Source organism: Platichthys flesus, chromosome 11 (assembly GCF_949316205.1).
Source record: "Platichthys flesus chromosome 11, fPlaFle2.1, whole genome shotgun sequence".
Lineage (NCBI taxonomy): Eukaryota > Metazoa > Chordata > Actinopteri > Pleuronectiformes > Pleuronectidae > Platichthys > Platichthys flesus.
Window position 1 is genome coordinate 16,123,819 of NC_084955.1, and position 20,070 is coordinate 16,143,888.

At 44.6% G+C, this 20,070-nt stretch overlaps 1 protein-coding gene across 1 annotated transcript; it reads right to left on the reverse strand.

Annotated features, from left to right (window-relative positions):
- Nucleotides 1-59: 59 nt before the first annotated feature.
- On the reverse strand, nucleotides 60-18,541 carry atp8b2 (ATPase phospholipid transporting 8B2). Its single transcript, XM_062398997.1, has 29 exons — nucleotides 18,433-18,541; nucleotides 14,864-14,922; nucleotides 14,627-14,740; nucleotides 14,199-14,297; nucleotides 14,022-14,083; nucleotides 13,788-13,860; nucleotides 13,294-13,364; nucleotides 13,115-13,194; nucleotides 12,432-12,590; nucleotides 12,245-12,333; nucleotides 11,888-12,084; nucleotides 11,087-11,207; nucleotides 10,665-10,752; nucleotides 10,479-10,513; nucleotides 10,215-10,374; nucleotides 9,924-10,112; nucleotides 8,893-9,008; nucleotides 8,215-8,379; nucleotides 7,744-7,855; nucleotides 7,215-7,320; nucleotides 6,245-6,512; nucleotides 5,882-6,065; nucleotides 4,283-4,506; nucleotides 4,089-4,172; nucleotides 3,698-3,943; nucleotides 3,450-3,588; nucleotides 2,963-3,093; nucleotides 1,536-2,138; nucleotides 60-1,447 (listed from the first exon to the last, which is right to left on the reverse strand). Exons 1-29 carry the CDS (start codon nucleotides 18,539-18,541, stop codon nucleotides 1,349-1,351), a joined length of 4,182 nt encoding a protein of 1,393 aa, XP_062254981.1. The 3' UTR covers nucleotides 60-1,348.
- Nucleotides 18,542-20,070: the final 1,529 nt, after the last annotated feature.

Below are 20,070 nucleotides of genomic sequence, written 5' to 3' on the forward strand. Positions count from 1 at the left end.
ACCATAGTCATTTCTACCTGAAACTTGTTACATGAAATGAGATTTGCATGGACACGGTGTGTTTCTCTCCTGTGACAGAGAGGTCATATGTTTATTGACCACCTTTCGACAGTTTCACATTTTGCCCACAGAAATCAGGCTCCGTGCTGGAACAAAGCACGGGGCCAACCAGGGTACAGTATATTCATTTCAATATGTTTATCCAGACCATATCCTCTGCCCCTGTGGAGCGATCAGAGAGCAGATTAATACTGTTCCTCTGTTTATATAATGATTATCTCACCCCATGTCTGGATTTGCAATGTGATGCAGGGCCATGCTGGATGGATGCATCAGGAGTCAGAAATGAGAAGTTACATGACTCAAATTTTGGCATTATTAAGGCATAATTATTCCTAAAACCTCTTCCCTTCATTCAAATAATAAAAGGGACTAAAAAAGTAAGACTAATTAAAGCACTTATAGAACAGTGTGTATACAGTATGAATCCGGTTCACACAAAAAGTGACATGTATGATCGAGACTTAGTTTCTTTGCACTGTGCCCGTGTCCGAGTCAGCCAGACTCTATCATTACATCAGAGGTGCATAAAGATACTGGGCTTTTGTCAGACCAACAGAAAGGCCCAACTTGCCAACAGAAGAAAATAAGAGTCGGCTGTAAGGTACAACTCAAATAGGGGCCCTTTTTTAAAACACATCAATATGATGCAAAAAAGAGAACACGTGGAGTAGAGATTAAATAAAACGTATCAATGAGAGAAAAAAAGGCTCAGAAATCTCGCAATAGTCTTTTGCAATGTTCTGTAGCTGAGGGTATCGTTCTCACTGAGAACTAAAGTGAACACAGAGATACAAACACTTGCTGAAAGTTATTCAGCTCATTTGGAGGAATACTGTTTGCCTTATAGCTGTCAATGACTCTAATCTTTGTGAAAGTGGAAACAAGCTTTGAGATAAGGAATAATAATAAAGTTATCTTCGCGTCTATTTCCATCCCTCATTGAGACGTTGTACATCGTCAATCTCATGATATTCTGTCAGCCATTCACGATTGTGCGCTGTGGGAACATGTACATTATATCACCCTTCCATCCCGGCTCGTAGTTGGCAAAGCCCATCTCATCAGGGAGTGTCACTCTCTCCGGTGATTAAGAGGAAAATGTTTATTTTCAGATGTATCAGCTGGGAAACAGAGCGGAGAGCCCTGTGTGATTTTTATAACAGTCCACGTGCTCTCAGGATCTGAGCACGTCTCCAGAAAAGCACTCAGCACATCCTGTATGGAGGGGCACACATCTGATGAACAGCAGCCAACAAGTAACTCTTTTCCGTTCATTATGAATGCTTCATTCGATGTGGCTTGTTTCCTTAGCGACGGGGGGCAGGCCTTGGCTGTTGGATGCACCGCTACGAGCTGCGAAACCTTTCCAGCCAAACAGTGCTTCCTGTTGGAGAGAGGAAGAGTAAATACACAATGTAGGGTTTCGCATGTGTTTCAATGGTTTTGTTGAATTGGGAATAGCGGCGGCTCACCTGCACACTACCAAGAGAGAGCGTCCAGCCTCCAGGGGAGTCTCCCCCGTGGCATCTCACTGCTGAGGAGCCGAGGACGCTGGAGCTCGGGGCCTGAGCTGGACCCGGAGGTGCAGCTGACTCTGGGCCCAGTGCTGCAGCTGGATGGGTTTTCGTGGACACAGCGGGAACAGGCTGCACATCACGGGCTGGGACCGTTTCCTCCTCGATAGGTGTCTCCTGTGATCCCCCGAGGACGGAGGAGGAGTTTGAGAGTGGAGGAAGTGACCCAGAGACACAACTGGGCGCTGGACTGCACTCCCCCGAAGCGCTGGGGGGAGTGTGAGTGTGATTGTGTTTCTTCCTGCGGAGCGTGTCGATCCAGCTGGAGCTGTGTCTGGAGGCGAAGTTGGCCAGGGCCTGAGAGGAGAGCCTCATGTTCTTCCCAGAGGTGATCAGCTCTCCAAAGCCCTCCTGGTGGGCGAAGGCATAGCCCGACCTCCTCGAACCACCACGAGCCCCGAGACGACCCTCTGCCACGCTGCCCACGCCGCGCCAGGCACTTCCTACACTGCGTCCAGCTGGCTTCCTCTTCTTCTGCCGCACCAACTGCGTGTAGCGCACCTGGTATATAGACGAAGGAAAACACAGTCAATAGGATTATTCAATAAAGCCAGATGGAAACACACAAATATACAGTTAATCTCAGAGGTGAAAAGTATTAAAGTACAAATACTTTATTGCGGCGTTGAAGCAGATGTTCTTGAGGTAGCTGTACTTGAGTCTTTCTGACTGCTTTTTACTTTGATACCTTGAGTACATTTCAGTACTTTAATACTTTTACTTGAGTAAAGACGTCGAATCAGTACTTAAACCTTTACTCGAATCATTTTAACAAAGTATCTGTAATTCTGCACGAGTAAAGAATGTGTGTAAATTCATAGATCTAGCATAAAAATCCACAACCTCATTTTAAGCCCTATAATTTTTGGAATACTGTGAATGCTCTGAAGGTTTTTTCCATTGATGACTCTCGGTGGTTCATGTGCAACAAATCGTTTTGCAACAAGTTTTTGTTGCTATTTTAACCCGTGCAAAGAAAAAACACATGAAAAACAGGAACGTCTCTACAACCCGCCGACAGCGGCTTCTGTCGGATGCTGTGGGAGCTCAACACGCAATCACTCCATCACACACACATCTTACACACAAGGACTAAAGCTTGTGTCATTAGGCTCCACTGTCCAAGTCAATATTTGCACTGTATTTAAAGTCCACGAAGCCGCTGACGGCCACACACTCACATGAACTGTTTGTGCATGTGCAGTTAATCATTGGCTGAGCCCAGTTTAGGCCGGACGTGTCGGTGGAGAAGAGACTCGTGCTGCGATGAAGTAGATGGAGATGACAGTGTCTGAGACTTTGTGTGTTTCTGTGCGTTTTCTCACCGTGTCTGAGAGCTGAGGTTTCAGGTCCAGCTTGAGGAAGCGGAAAGCTAAAACTGGAACTATGCATATTGCTGTCGCGAGCGCAATAGTCAACCACACGACTGGCTGCAATAACGTGCTCTGGGCACTACCTGTACTCACACACAGACAAACACACAAACAGTCGCACGAACTTGAACAAAAACACTGTATGCATACACAAGTATTAGACATCTTTACTGCATGATTGCACTGGTAGGGTGACATTACTTGGGAATTCCTGATTTCGGAGCGTGAATATGAAATATTTACAAACCTCTGCATTTGTCTTTAGTTGTCGGTCAAACCATGTACATCTGTGATCTCATATTATCAACATATTACTTTTCATTATGTTAAAAAAAACATTGGATTATTATCTCTGAAATATGTGGACATCTGCCACAAAAGTCCAGTGTAGTTGTGTTTGCGTGTGCGACTAACTAATAATCTGTAAAGGTTAACTGACCGACAAAGTGGAACTGATTGGGAAAGATCCTGAAGAGGCTCTGGCTGTGCAGGGCCAACATGATGCTGAAGTAGAGGCCCACAGAACCCCACACAAACACATGGTTGATGACCGTCCAGAAGCCTGTGTCCAGAGCGATCTGCACACAGAGGCACATGCAAAGACACACAAAACAATAAGGACACCACGATAGAACAAACAGCTGTGAAACATGATGGTTCCCGGCTGTAAGGAAAAGCAGACACCACCTGTACGCTGACCACGATGACCAGTGCTGTCGCCGTGGTGACAGCGAAGGTCTGGTAGTCGGCGAGGGGCACTCCGTTGCTCTGAGTGGCATCAGACAGGACGGCGTAGGGGACAAAGAACAGCACCACTGACGTGTATATGCCCTGGGTGATGCAGATGAAGAACTCCTTCTTGTTGAAGAGGAGGTTGAGCTGCCCGGGCTCATACAGCTTCGGGTACTCCAGACTCCTGTGGTCAGGAACATCCTGCATTAAGACACAACACGAGGGAATACAGTGGTTAGAACAAGACCCTGCTGTACAGGATACAACTGTCCTAGTTGTGCAACAGCGTCATTTATGATACACAATACGCAATACTTGGCAATACTTGGCAATACTTTGAACCCACCTGATCAAATATCCCCATGGCCAGCACAGGGAGGGAGGTGTAGACAATGTTGTAGAGTGTGATGAAGTACTGATCATAAACAGTCTACGAGAGAGAGAGGAGAGGCACACAAAACACCCACAGTTCAAATCATCACGTTCATTTCCTAACCCCGGGTTATGTTATGTTATTCCCGGTGACCTCGCCCCTCTGACCTGAGCTGAGAAGCCACAGAAGAAACCGAACCAGAAGTGCACCATGGTGAAGGCAAAATTCTTGTAGAAGAAGTAGCAGAGGAAACGGCACATGCGCAGGTAGGACCAGCGGCCGTGGACCAGCAGGAGGCGCTGCAGAAAACGGAACTGGGAGAAGGAGTAGTCGCTGGACAGGACAGCCTGGATCCCCTCCTGGCCTGAGATACCAACTCCGATGTGAGCGCCTGGAGGAGAGGAGAGGAGAGAAGGAAGAGAGAAAGAAAACGAGTCAAATAAAACTGTTGACGGAAAAACTTTTTAGTGGAAATTGTTTGCGCAACCTTGCAATCCAATGTTGCTCTTATTAGTGGCTTGTAAATGACTCCTTATGCCTTGAAAATGGTTTATTAAGATCAACAAATCAGTTAATGACAATTGGGAGCACGCCATATTCAAATTAAGACGTTTTTGACATCTTAAGATCACAGACTGCAATTCTTTTTTGCACTTGCTTAAATTCAAGTGTCGAAACACACATGTATCCATTTAGACATAATGTACATACGCAGACAGTCCGTGAGAGTGATGCAACACTTACACAACACAGTATCTTAAAAAACACACTTCAAGAAGCAGAACAAGGGGTTGCTGGGCTAACCTCTTAACACCCAGTTGTCTAATTTAGTTTTCCCTTAATCAGCATGATGTTAGAAATCCAACTTATTTAACACTGCCTGTACAGTCACACACTGTGTCTGAATCACACTGTCGCAGCTCCTGATGAAGTTTGATGTCATAACAGACTGCTACGAATCTGCTCAAAGATTGTTGGTCAAGCACTTGAGTCGAGTTTTAAGAGCTGTGATTATAATTTATTTTTGCCTCTCATCTCTTATTTGAAGAGTATCTGCTTTTAAACCTCACAGAATCGACTGATCACAGTGCAGAACTCATTTGTTCCTCCGTCTTTTACACTGTTCTGAGCAATGTCTGGGTCCCTGTGTGGGAGAACCAAGTGTTAGGAAGTGATAATATTGATAATATTGATTGCTTTTATTCATCATGTGTACATGTGTCGGCTTTGTTGTTTGGTTTCTGTGAACGTCTTGGGACTCAAGACAAATTCCAGAAGAGCATTACAGTGTTATCTTATTGTTTCGTGTAACATCTTGTCATATTCTGTTGTATCGTATTGTTTTGTTTTGAATCATATCACATTGTATTGTATCATATTGTTTCTTATCTTCATGTATTGTGTCTTTTTGTATCATACTGTATCGTATCATATCGTATCATACCCCATCCCATCATGTTTATTTTTTCTGTACATTCCCTCAAAGATCAGCCCGACATTTTTGTCATCTTGGAACATTCTGTGGGTTCGGTCAGTGTTTATCTGTCTTGTATGAGCTAATTGGAACCGAGCAACCTGCGTGTGTTTCGATGCCGAGAAAACATCCTCAACACACCGACTGCAACACACATTTCCACATCACCACTGCTATTAACGTCATCTGCCACCGTACTTCTGCTGAGAATGCACTAAGCCCTACTTCTCTCTTTCTCTTTGCTCTCCATCACAACAGCAATCCGGTTACACCATGGATCCCGAAAACTCACTTTTGATCATGCTAACGTCGTTGGCGCCATCTCCTATGGCCAGAGTGACGGCCTTCTTGTGTGTCTTGATGAGCTCCACCACCTGAGCTTTCTGCAGCGGCGTGACCCTGCAGCAGATGACCGCTTTGCATGCGCACGCCGTCGACACGAACTCCGTCTCCATGTCGGCTTCCAGAGCATGGGCCTGTCAGAGGGCAGGAGAGAGAGGGTCGAAGAGTTCAAGGTGTCAGAGTTTCAGAGTCTGAAGAAGCTGAAAATAGGGTTTGTTGATGACAACTTGCTGCTTCCTGACAGTTGACTGTTTAATTCTCAGTGGTCCTGTTTGCTGTGTGTATAACATGCGAGTGACGTGTTTTTTCCTACCAGACTGTGACCGTTGACAATGAGGGCAAACTCTCCAGAGACGTTGTCCATGAGGTTGGAGGGAGGTGAAGGGGGAGGAGGAGGAGGAGGGGGGCACTGGGGAGGTTTCCCTCCTCCACCTCCTCCTCCTCCACGTTCTGTGCGATCTCCCTCTTGTCCTCCTCTGAGTCCATTGCCACTGAAGTAGGCCTCTCCCCATCCCTCCATCCCCGACTCCTTCCCACCCTCTCTGGTGGGTGACAGCTCAATCATCCTTTCCCTCGCCCTCCTGGAGAGCAGGACAAACAAACGCCACGTCAGCAGGGCATGAAACAGACACACAACAGGCTGTGTGAAGGAGTGAACAGGAGAGATGAAAAGAAGGATGGTGGAGAAGGAAAACAAAGATACATGAACAAACATAACGAGTGGAGCAGCTCAGTGAGGAGACAGTTGTGAGAAAAGACCAGATTCTAATGTTCCATAGTCTATATGTTATTGATGGCAATAAGATATTTTCATATGTTCAAGATAGAAAGGTGACAAATGGTTTTAATCACAAGAAGCTGATATTAACGCTTAGTTTTGAGAGTGTGCTTTTTCCTATCAGCTCACCAATGCCAACAAACTTAACTAAGCAAATCTTAAAAACACGTTTTTGCAACTTGCACAAGTTGTGGGAACTGCCACATGCAATCTTTAGGCCATGCAAACTTTTGGGAACCACACATTAGGGCAATACAGTGTGTGCTCATATGTGAGGCAGCACAGTGGCAGTCACAACAACACGGAGAGAGTCATTCCAGTCCAAAATCATCTATTTATGCAAATGTCAGCAAAGGAATTTTTAGTTTTTCATTTTGCATTAACTTCTTAGTTTTTCTTCTGACTAACGACAACAATTTGGATACTACAGTGTCAATGGACACGTGTTGACGGGGACAAAGATGGACATTCATCCATCCATCCACTCCAGACAAGGAGACTTTACCTGAGCTCCTGCCGCACGCTCTGGACCGTGTGACCATTGATGATGAACACCTCAGTCATGTCATCCGTCAACATCTTGCACGAGTAACCGATGTTGACAGCCGTCTCTGTGTGAGCGAGGGAGACAGGGTCACTGCAGTAACTGAACATAGTGCCAGGATAACATGTAGAACACATTTCACCAACAATATTCCTTAGTTTTGGAAAACTGGTTTTAACCTAATCTGTTTCTGAATTTGTGTTATTTCGGCAGACATCTTTATTCAAACTTGTTCAATTTTCTGGATGGGTTTCCTTGTTCTAGCTCTTGCTTTGTACAGGGGAACTTGCGGGTTTCAAGTTGTATGAGCTCGGTCTCACAGTGAGAGGGCAACAGAGGCTAAGTGGCGTGTACACATGAACGGTTGAATGCACACAGAGGACATGGCTGCTGTAAAAAATCCTCATTTGGTTGAACCTTGGCAAATGCTGCTACTTTTTTAACAACAGCAAGCAAAACTGCTCCCGATGCAAATGTGTCTGCGTCTCACCCTGTTTGTCTCCAGTGAGAACCCAGATTTTAATGTTGGCCAGAGAGAGGACAGCGATGGTCTCTGGGACACCTTCCTGCAGCTTGTCCTCAATGGCTGTGGCCCCCAGGAGCTAAACACACACACACACACACACAAATTTCAGTATCATACCACTGGAAAATTCTAAATAGATTTAAAGGTGATTGAACTCTACTGCTTAATGATGCAGTCGGGTTAGTTTAGTTAACACTAATAACCCTCATTAAAATCAACTTCTGCAACATTATGACCAAACAATTTGGGTGAGCTGCACGATAGAAAGGAATTTCCCTCCACAAATAAACTAAGTTCCCCTTTTATTCTGTTTAAGGAAGGACATATTTGGTGAGAAACAAATGATTTGAAGCTTCACACTCAGAAAAGGAAAGTCAAACTGCTACTGAAAGAAGACGCCCTAAATTGAAACAACGAGCAGATTAAGTCACTGACCATCATGTCTTGCTCTATCTGCTCGTAGGCGGCGGCCACCCGGTCCTCTCTGCAGTCGCTGGCCTTGTCGGCGCAGCGGTGGCTCTCTGACCACGCCTCCCACTCGTCCTCTGACAGGTCCCTGTAGGCCAGGGCCAGGGTCCGCAGACCGTCGGCTGCGTACTCCTGAAGCACATGGACAATCACAAACATAGAGCGCATACCTCCACCAAGGCCCGACAGTACCCTTAAATTAAATAAAGCCTAAATTAATTGCTGACACTCATGGATATAAGTTCTGTGTATGTGCCTGATCTTTTTCCATCAAGATCCATGAATAAATCTCTGAGAAATCTGTGAAAATGTTGAAGAGTGCACAATGTTAAAGAAAGTGAAAACACACAACCTGGACCCATCCTCTGATCTGGATCGGATTCAAAATTCAATGGGTTCAGACAAACACAGATGTAACAATATACACAAACCTGAAGATTCAAATGGGGAGAAAGAAACACATCCTATGTGTTGATGATATTCTATTCCTCTATTTCCTTTAGGCCATAGCAATGTCTGTGTCTGCCTCATGTCATGGTGAGTCACATCATCTGATCTGACAAGTTGATGCAACGTCAACGTTACAGCTGCTTTGGAGTGTGCAGACACTAGATGGCAGTACAGAGCTGCTGGTGCTTCACTCACATTGAGATGGTCTGAGGTGATATTCATCAGTTCCTGGTTACATGGGTGGAGTCGCTCCAGCAGCACAGTGTCAGCTCCTTTACAGTACAGGCGGATCCTGCCCTCTGGGCTACGCACTGAAAAAGTGAAAAACGGATATTAACGGAGACAAAATCCATACGAACCCTCCTTCGTCTTCAATAACCAGACTCCTCTTCCTCAGCTGCCTGAACTAATGACTTTCCCACTTACAGAGGGTCACAGGGCTGTCCATGTGAATATCACACTCGTGGTCTCGCTGCTCTGTTGCTATAGACCAAAAGTTGTTGCTTCGGTACGAGTGATTTATGACCAGAGATTTTCTGGGCAGTTTTCCAGCATTTTACGAGAAGATAAATCACAGGAACACAACGTGAATTCTCACAGAGGGGTCGAATGTAAACATGACTAATAGCTCGTCTGCTGTCAGTCTGGAGGAGCGTGTAGCTAAAATACACAATTTGTGAGATAAACCTGAATAACTCCATAACTCGGGGGTGTTGTGCTTCCAATGTAAATGGGGCTTTTGTTTATAGAGTTTCAAGAATTCAGCATATAAACCTTTGCTCCTTCTGATCAAATCATAATTACAATACAAGGCTTTTTGAATATGATGTTCACCGTAGATATAACCAATCCATCCACCACCATATATACCGCTTGTCTTTTCTAGGACCTGGGGTAAAGGGTACATCCTGGTACACCTTTGACAGGTCACCAGCGAATCGCAAGGTTAACATCCAGAGACACGCCCCACATTATTGTACATTTTAGAGTCTCCAATTAACCTAATGGGCTTCTTGTCTTTGGGCAGTGAGAAGAAGCCGGAGTAGCTCACTAACCCAGCTGAGAATTTTAAACAGCAGATTCTAAAAATAATATTTAAAAATCCAATTTCTCCATTATCTATTCTTTCCTCATACCTTTACCAGCTTTAAAACTAAAAATCACTAGAGATCCCTTTTCCAGATTTCTTTATATCTTCTTTTTTCAAAGCAATAAAATCCCCCCACCTATGACAGACATCCTTTTGCGTATGTTGTTGAAGTCCAGAATGGCGAGCAGCGTGTAGGTGACAGGTCGTCCCATCTCCGTGGTGGTGATCGTCCCCGGCGTCCGGGAGCGAAACACAAATCCAAAGTTTCGAGCGGCTGTGACCAGAGCGCCCTCATCTGGAGACTGGGCCTTATAAACCAGCTCCCCTGGAAACACAGGGGAAATGATGAGGGATAATGGAACAAATAAATAATGGACAGGTGATGTATGCTGGTGTCTTTATCAACCTCCCAGTTCCCTGTTCTCACCCTCGCTCTTCTCCTCGCTCATGACCGTGTGACAGAGGGAGAGCAGGCGGAAGAACTTGTGAGTGTGCGAGTCTCCCACTTTCACTGATTCCAGCAGCGTGTCGTCATAGAAACAGAAGTCCAGGTCGGCCAGTGGGTTGAAGGGGGTAAAGTCCAGCCGCTGAGGATGAATCAGAGCCGTCATAATCATAACCAGTAGTGAGCACATAGTGGAGTAAAAACGGCACATATGTTTATGTGATTCTGTGTTTTGAGTTTGCGTACCTTTGGCTGAGGTCCAAGTGGGTCTGTAACTTCACCTGACAACACAACACAAACGCCATGTTGTGTATTTGATCATGCTTCATTCTATATGTTCCCTATTTCTCCATAGTCCATAAAACTGCTCATCCAATAGATTTTGCTCTTGTTGTGGGTGCGTTAGCTTTACTTCTTTACTTCTGCACTTACCATAAGTCTGTCCATTGATGGAGCACTTGTTGAAGCTCATGATGTTCTGGGTAAGAGTTCCAGTCTTGTCACTGAAGATGTATTCAACCTAAATATAAAAAACATCACAAATAATTATTCTAAAGTTACACATGACAAAGTCACTAAAGAAACTTAATGTTAGAGATGTTCTAACTGCTTATACTGAATATAAATATTCTTCAACCCAAACCTCCGTGGTTCCTCTTAGTCTGCGGATGCATTTAATTTGTGTGAAGCTGGAAACACCTTCAAGCTACTGCTGAGTTTTAATCTCTTTTTTTTTTATTATTGCAAATGGTGCAGTAAGTAACAAAGCATCAGAAGGATCAGAAAAGTAACAAAGGCTCAGATCAGAATCACACACACAGACTGGTATTTGCTCGCAGGGTGTAGATGCTCACCTGACCCAGCTCCTCATTCAGAGTGGTGGTCCTGGCCTCGGCCGCTGTGTTACACTGGGAGCAGAACATCTGCTGGTCCCAGTTGATGAAGTAGCTGTGACCGAGCCTGATCACCTCCACACTGACACACAGACAGGAGACAGAGGGATAGAGTTTAATGACATGTTAGCTACAGACCGGAGTAGCTTTAATCTTTCAAGCCTTTTAAACCTGGTAGTTGTATTTACATAACTGTGTCTATGATATGAGGCTGCGCAAGAACCGCTTTTGTTTTTTTCTTAAGAGGCAAATACGTAGGTTCTCTTTATCATCTGCAGGGTTCCCTTCTGGTTTCCAACTTGGTCAGAACTGTAATCTGCTTTGACATGAATTCATTATTTTATGCCTGTGTGACCACTTCAGTTTTACTTCTCTAATTAGTCATATCGAAAACTACACATACTCCTGCTTCCCTACAACAAGTTCCTGCATCTGCATTTTATGATGCAATGTGGTCACAAATGACCCCTGACTACCTGAAGTGATTTTTTGCATTAGTCAGTCACTATATATATCTGCAGTCTGTTTCCTTAATGCCCATTGAACATATACAAATTCTATAAATCATCTGGACCTGAACATTATTAAAAACGTTGAAACATTATGGTGTTTTATATATATATATATGGGAAAAAAAAAAGGCCGCTTGAAAGCTGCAGACATTTTCCTGTTGTTATGAACAAGTCTGATCCAAACAATCTCCTGCTGTGTTCTTCATGGAGGAGAGGAAAACTCCAGAGTTTCTGTCTGACGTCCCCTCACCTGACATACAGAGAGATAGGCACCACGGTGTTGAGAATGATGACGTAGGACCAGAAGGAGAGGAAGGCATTGAACAGGAAGTTGTTCACCGGCGGGTCCCAGGGCAGGTAGCTCTGAAACAGGGACCCCACCTCTCTCTCCCACACAGCGTCACCAACAGCCAAGATCAAACCCATACACACCAGGAAGCCGAAGATCTGACAGAGACACACAGATGGAGAAACACGGAGGAAAGAGACCAGCAGATGGTTCATAATTGAATCTTTGGATTGTGGAGATATATGAAACTAGACTGAAGCCAATGAGATCATATCCTCAAATTGTATATAGTTAGTGAGAAGTTAGTGGACGTCCTACCCAGAGGACCAGAGTGTTCATGAGGCGATCGATGCTCGTACGCTTGAACTTAGTGCGGCCGCTGTTCTGCATCAGCTTGGTATCCGGGCCTGGGACAAAACCAGAGAAAGTGCCATCTGTTACCTGCATCTCACAGACACACACACACAAGCAAATTTTGCACACAAGTAAACACACACACACCAACCTGCAAAGATGACCAGGCCGTAGCAGGCCTCAGTGTTGCGGAGGACACATCCTCGAAGCAGCATGTTCTGGTTGGTTAGGGTGTATTTCTTGTCTCTCCAGTACAAAGTCCCACAGAAACGATCCAGCTTGTTGTTAGGGGGCTCACACACCACCTCACCTTCACACACACACACCCACACACACACACACACACACACACACACACACACACACACACACACACACACACAAAAGTTGAAAATTAGATGCTATATCACAGATGTCAACCAAACCCTACTACAGTGCCAGGTTTATTTCTTTGGCTGTATGATGTAGTGTTGGATTAATCATCCACCTGACATCATTGGTGCTGGCAAACACATAAAAGCTGCAGAACGCACAATCATGCACGCACACACACAAACACACACGCCTTTTGTAAGGCGATATGGTGGCAAAGCACAAGTTGCTTTTCTGCAGCAATGCATTTTCCTGAGCAGGCGAGCAGTGTGTGTGTGTTTGTGTGTCTGTGTGTGTGTGAAGGTGGGCGGACGATGACAGGCTGTGATCGGCAGAAAGTTTGTTTATGTGGTGCACAACATCTGAGTCAAACCGAAAAACCATTGACCTTTACGATCTGGAGAAAGGGAGATGAACCAATGCGAGAAACCATAAGAAGATCATGTTGACTTCAAATCTCACCGTTGAATGAAAAGAGGTTGTTCGGGTCTCCGAGTTCAGATGTCACCGATACAGACTGACGCACCTTCATGTTGGTCTCCCTGCAAAGGTAACACAACAGCACGCAGCGATTGAGATGTAGCGCGGCAGACTGTGAGGTACTGTGTGTCCACTGTGAGGTTTGTGCTGTGTTTTCTGACCCGTCCAGCTCGGCTGTCTCGATGTAACAGAGCCCGTGAGGTTCAGTGCTGGACAACAGGAGCAGGTCAGCCTGAAAATAGAAATGAGAGATGAGGCCGGCATCACACTGCAAGGGAACACAATCAGAAAAGCGTATATGACAGTGATTAGAGTCTGTGTCGATTAGCAAAGCAAATAAATCCTCATCTCGACTTCAAGTACTCTCGTTAAAAAAGTAGTGTATGCTAATAGGAGAGGCCCCTACTGAAATATGCTGTTATTTGGGATTAAGCATTATAACATTTTGTCAATGACACAGCATATACAGCCGTGTAGAAACTGATAAGAAAACTATTCAGTCCACAGCTAAGTTGTTATTAAGCTGATGTTTAAAGGGCCCCGCAGGACTACTGATCAGTGACTGGGTTTGTGTGTGAGAGTGTGTGTTTCTGTGCGCACGCGGGTGTGTGTGTATGTGTGAGTGTGGTCATCCCTGCGTTGGACACACACTCACTGCCACAAACTGGTTGTTCTCCAGTTTAATGATGTCACCAACTCGCACGTTCATCCACTTCTCGTGCTGAAGGCTGCAACAGAGAAAACCAAGAGACGAGGTGAAGTTACAGAACCTACAAAGTTTTCAGAAATATTGTCAATAAAACCTGTCTAATCTTGAATAAAGGATTCAGCAATAAGAAGACTCAGTTTGAGAGGTGACCGTTTAAAGAAGAAGAGCAAGCCGACTCACGAGCCACGGATGAGGACCTGAGACTGACGGTTGTTCACTTGGTTGTCGCTCTTGTGACGAAACTGCGGGAGGCAAAGTTGCACCTTTAGCTTCTCGCCCACATTTGACCATTTTCCAGTTGTTTGCGCATCAATTCAGAGTAGTGTCAGTGTGTGGTGCGGGGCAAACTGTGCTCACATAGTCGTCAGTGGCATCCTTCACTGCAGTGATGATGAGCACCAGAGCTAAAGGCACGATGGTAGTGAACCAGGAGAGGGAGGAGATCTGAGGTATCAGCTACACAGAGACAGAGAGGGGATTGTTACGTGGGAATAGAGTCAACACACACTTACTCAAAAAATGGTTTAATAATGATGTTTTTATACATAAGAACTCACTAACCCGCTTTATGATCAACTTTCCTGGTATAATTAACTTGTATTACCTGCAAATATCTTTGGGTTTATATGTCTCAAACCAACTATCACTTACGGACACGCCTTAGTTTAAACAAGTAACTTTTTTAACCTCCAACTACTCGCTCCCCCCCACGCAGACATAGATCTTTCTCTCTCTTTATTCCTAACAAGCCTTGTTTCCATCCCTCCTCCACAACCTCTCCTCACCTGCAGTATGAGCAGGAAAAGGAAGTAGGTGTTGGCAACTTCCTGGAACTGCTCGAACAGGTTGACGGGCAGAAAGGTGATGATGTTGTACTTGGATGTCATGATGCAGTTGCTCTGGACCATTGGAGGGGATAGCAGATAAGGTTAAGATGAACTCTGATCACATTTAGGATGAATTCTTTCTAAAATTGCACACACACACACACACAGAGAGGAGGTGACAGGAGACTCGCTCACCGCGTACTGATACTTTTCGTTGTACTCTCTGTCATTGGCCCTGACCCTTCTCTCCTCCTCTGCAGGAACACAAGACGCAAAATGAGGCACAAAGAGTGACACAGTACGAAAACAAGAAGAAACAGACAGCAGCCAAACTGCTGCATCTGTGTGTATCAAACTGCAAACATCAGTATCATTAACATCCTCTGGAGACCTGGAGAGAGACAGAGAGAAGGAGACAGACACTTGACGATGTGTATGCATTTATTTCTAAATCAGTGCAGCTTGAGTGTCTGCTGGAGTTTGTCTGAGCATCATCGATGGAGTCGAAGGGCCAGAATCCTTCTGTCTCATGCACACACACATCAACACACTAATAAGAAAACAAATCACCTCATAATCAACTGATGCTTCTGTATACTAATGACCAGATGTCCAATCTGGGCTGGATACACAACAAGCACCTATGTAGGAGTGTGTGAGTTCATCCCACAACATAATAGAAATTCTTTCTGTGTCGACAAGTTAACAAAAAGAAACTTATTTCAATGATCTTGCTTTCAATTTATTCAGCTATTCATTTTATTTTAATGTTAAAATTGGTTTAACCCCTTTTTTATTAATTTTGTTGTTTTAATATATTCTGTATTAAGGCTGTGTGGTTCTGTTTTATATATAAACCACCTTGAGCACAACAAATACACACACGCATTTGCGCAAGATAAATTATAAAAAAATTTAACCTGAAAAAGCCAAAATGTCTAAAAGGAGCCCCAAAGGTTCATCTCCATGTTTTCTCTTTGTGCGTAAATCACCTTGAGCTGCATTTAATCCTCTTAAAGGTGCTTTTTAAATACAGTTTAATATTATATTATAATTATTATCTGCATGAGTTCAAATGAGGACTGGGACTCAGGTATTCACACAAGACCACAGATGATACCACACCTTACATTAAACTAGAATCTTGAATCTAAATAGAGTAAAAGTTAACCAGCGAAATGTCTCTATTTGTGTCTGCAGCTCATGTCCCTCTATCCTCCTGACCCTGCTCTTTATCTTCTTGCTGTTTTTCGGTTTCTGTACATGCTGATGCAGAGTAGTTTGGGAGTTCCCCTCCTCCTCCTCCATCAGGCCTTTCTCCTCTAATATTGATGAGACTGCTTTTTAAATGACTGGCCTGTTTTGCACAGGGGCTGTACACAGCTCAGTGCACGCACACACACACAAACACACACACACACACACAGACACACACGCAGACAGGAAATTCAGGGTCAAAGCCTTGTTGGTTAAGCACAGAGGTAGGGTACAGCTCTGAAACCATAAAGTCTGGAGTCGGCCTGAGAGGCAGCGAGGCGCCACAGGAAGGGACATCACAAAACAGAAGAAGCTTTAACCCTAGAATCAGACGCACGTACAAAGACACTGTGGTTTCCTGTATCTCTGCAGCAGTTTGAAGACCTGTCTCACCTCCTACAGCTCACACCTCGCATCTATGCCTGTGCTGTAGAGACAGCGAGCTCCTCTTTGTTGTCAGGTTGTGAGACACATCGGATGTGGCAGATGTGTTCTGGTCGGTTATAGAGCAGCTGGACGGTTGTCAGAGTTGATTTAGTCAAGATAATAAAATACTAATCATTCTCCATATCTAGCTTTGTTACGTTTTTTAAGGTTGGAGCAGATGGTCACATCTGGTGAGAGTTATAAGGGTATAGGGGGGGATGAGATGGATCAAATATCTGTGCTAATTCTGTTGATCGATATTGTAATACAATGAATTTAAAATTAATGAACAAATGATAAAACATCATGTAAATATTCAATATTGCCCCAAAGCAGTCCTACTCATTGATCTGTAATACTTATTAACTACAATGGATTGATATATAAAGGAAATATCTGCAATGCTCCTGTTTGGAAATATTTGTATACAAATCCAGCAGTTAAGTGCTTTTTGGTGCAGTGGTCCTACAATTTGATGTAAAAATGGAAACAAATGTTATTTGATATGTCCCCTCTTTAATCTTTAACAAAAAAGAACAACATCACATGAGCCTGATACAAATATCCTAAATCTATCTCGTTGAACATCTTCCAGTCCTCTATCTGCTCCTCTGCCTTTTCTCTCTGGCACTTTATCTGAAGGTCGCTCTGTCACTTTCTGGGGGAAGTGGTCGACGACCACGTCTGTCAGTGCCAAGGCTGCATTGAGGCTCCATGAAGTGAGCCAGGTAAGCAGAGAGTCAGGGGCAGGCAGTGTGCGTCCCCTCGGTCGTCCCTGTGCGAGCTGACCGGCCCCAGCCTGAATACAGAGGGAGCATCTCTAGCAGAATGCCTGTCAAGTGTTTAATGTCTCTGATAGCTTCAAGGGCATTAGAAGCCCTGACGCAGACCAACTGCTGCACAGCCCGTCTGTATAAATCTATAAAGCTCCATTACTGAGGAGCTCTGAGCTGCACACTTGCTGTGCTGCGAGCATTACGTCTCCACAAACAACTGAGAGGTAAAGGAGTAAATAAATATGGATTCAAACTGAAATGATGTTCCACGATCTTACACACAATTACTAAATTGTACAAACGCACTTGTCTTCTATCAACCGGCCCCTGTCTCTTTAACACTCTTCCTCCCATGCCTGGACATGGAGCACGTGTCATAGCTCTGAATCCCGTTGTGTCTCCGTGACACACACACTCTCATCACCCAGACTGAAGTCACAGCAGTAATGACCTAAGAGCAGAGTCAGTCTGAGCTACGGGGAATGTGTCTCTCCCTCGAATGATACAACCTGCGTCAGGATCCGACTTTGGAGATGTGCTCATCCCTCACTGTGGCTGATTTGATTAGATGAACACAGGATAGGAGAAGCGTCTGCGGCCAGGCGCGTGCACACACACACATTATCACACGCATGCGCCTGGTGATCTAATTTTTGGGGAAACGAAGCAAGTGACAGAGTGATGGGCTGGAGGTCAAATGAAGGTGCACGTCCAGAGTGATTTGTGATAGTTAAGGAATAAGTATATAGATGAGGCCGGGCAGGGACAGCAGAAGCCGGCGCCTGGAGGATTGATCAGTGTGTCTGGCAGCAGAAACAAGGACGTCCTTTACTTGTGTGCACAAAATTCACATTCACATCAAAAAGGCAAAAGATTGAGCAATGACTCACAATGAGTCACACAGGTGAGGATACTATTGGGACTGAAAACTAAACAACTAAAGGCAGACTAGGACAAATCCACATACAGGCAGTTAAATCTAGATTGACATGAAGTACACTTCAGACATATATGACACAATATATATGACATATATGACCATCACTGCAATTTCCCTATTTTACATAGGGATATATATATGTGTGTGTTTCCTGGAGACATGTAATATGAGGGGATTGACACACACACACCTGAGTATGAAATGAGCTGAGTGAGAAGAAGGAGTGCGGATGAAACTTGGACTTTTATGAGGATGAGGGATGATTTATTTGTTTGAACAACCATCGACCACTGATGATGAAGAAACAGAAAACACACTAACATGAAGAATCAAGACATCTCTGAATCCGTCCAACACACTCCTACCTCCTCTGCCCTTTTTAGATTTGCCTCCATCGAGTCCTTTCTGTTTCTTTCTCTGCAGGGGGAGAACCACTGGAAACCATTTCTCCGGGATTTCCTTCAGCACCGTCATCTCTGCTCTTTAAACTTTGACGGTCACCGTGTGGGTGAATGTCCGTTAGAAATGCGCAGTGGACCGCAACATCTCCCGCATGAAGGACGCGGGGATGAAGCTGCGCAGCTCCGCAACTTCACACAAGTTGGATGTAACTCGCGCTCTGTCCCATCACCAGCCCCCACTCTTCTCTCTCCCTCTTCTCTATCTCCCTCTTCTCTATCTCCCTCTCTCTCTTGCGGCTCCCCCCAAAACACACACACGCACACACACACAAACACACGGTGCTCCTTCCGCAGAAACAGTGAGGTCATTCTCTATTAAGGTCACTCATCATAGGCTCTGATTTTATTTGAAATAAACAGCTTAGGAGTGAATTTCATGTCCTCAATGTTTTTAAATGTTTGTGTTATTGTTGAAAAAGCCAGTTGTGTGTTTTTTTTATTATCAGTTCTGCTCGACAACAGCCTCACCGATCCATCCACGCACCCACGTGCACAGTCTGCATCTTCCTTTACGTCTCATCCACAACATAAACATCTCCTGCGCATTACGTAATCACACCGGCTCCGCATCTGACGGACGTTGCCGTGGAAACCGCCTCTGCAGGGCGACTGGCTGAATGAGGAAACTGGCCGCCATTTTGGATCAAACCACTGTGAGCGGGTTGGATTCCGCCCGTGGCGTTAAGAGCCAAAGTGGCTCGTGCAGCGCTCGGGTTTCATACGTTCCACTCAAAGCGGGGGACGTGCACCGCAGTGGGAGGGGCCAGGCAGGTGCCCGTGCACGTGCACCTCCTGTAAAGTATCGTGCCAGTGAGGATCGGCCACCATACGCACATCTCTTCTGATGTTGCATGGGGCACACGCGTGAAGCTGAGCACTAACTAACTTTACTGCACGTGACGTTTCACCACTACAGGTAAATCGCACGTGTGCTTGAAGTGTCCACTGTTATTTCTCCAAAAGACAAACACCCTCCATCAGCTGCATGTTGGCTCATGGATCAATTGGGTTTAGTTAAAGTGACGTAATTAATTAAACTCACTGGGATGTAAAGACACTTAGGACAAAACAGAGCTGAGGCAGTGGAAAGATGCTAAACAGTCAAAACAAAAACAACACAAATCTGTGTTTTCATCATAGACTGTATCACTACACACTGTTTCTGCAGGCTGAGTATCATCATTTAAGTTCACAAGTTAATTGACAAGTTATGACAATGTACCTCTGTTGAGGTTTGTTCGATCATGTGAGAATATATTACCATACCTCCAGTGTGCATTAATTCCATTAAATCACCAGTAACACTGACATTAGGATAATTAAAGAGTGTATGTGTAGGAGACGATTAGAAGTCATTTTATATTTCTGTGCAGTCTCATCACTTTGCAGGCCAACTTCTACAGTATATCCATAAATTTGAAGTGTTAAAAGCTTTGAAGACCTTAAACCTGTGCTCCAAATTGAATCTCAATATCAATATGAACTTAATATACAGTATACATATTATATATCAGGTATATAGTTTTAAAATAATATACACTA

Bases quoted from the DNA above. Each gene is read 5' to 3' on its own strand.
- atp8b2 (XM_062398997.1), bottom strand. From the start codon at position 18,541: ATGACGGTGCTGAAGGAAATCCCGGAGAAATGGTTTCCAGTGGTTCTC. The intron at 14,084-14,198 runs GTGAGCACAGTT...TGCCTCCCGCAG, and splicing joins AGGATGCCACTGACGACTAT to TTTCGTCACAAGAGCGACAA. The intron at 10,375-10,478 runs GTACGCAAACTC...ATTCATCCTCAG, and splicing joins CACTTGGACCTCAGCCAAAG to CGGCTGGACTTTACCCCCTT.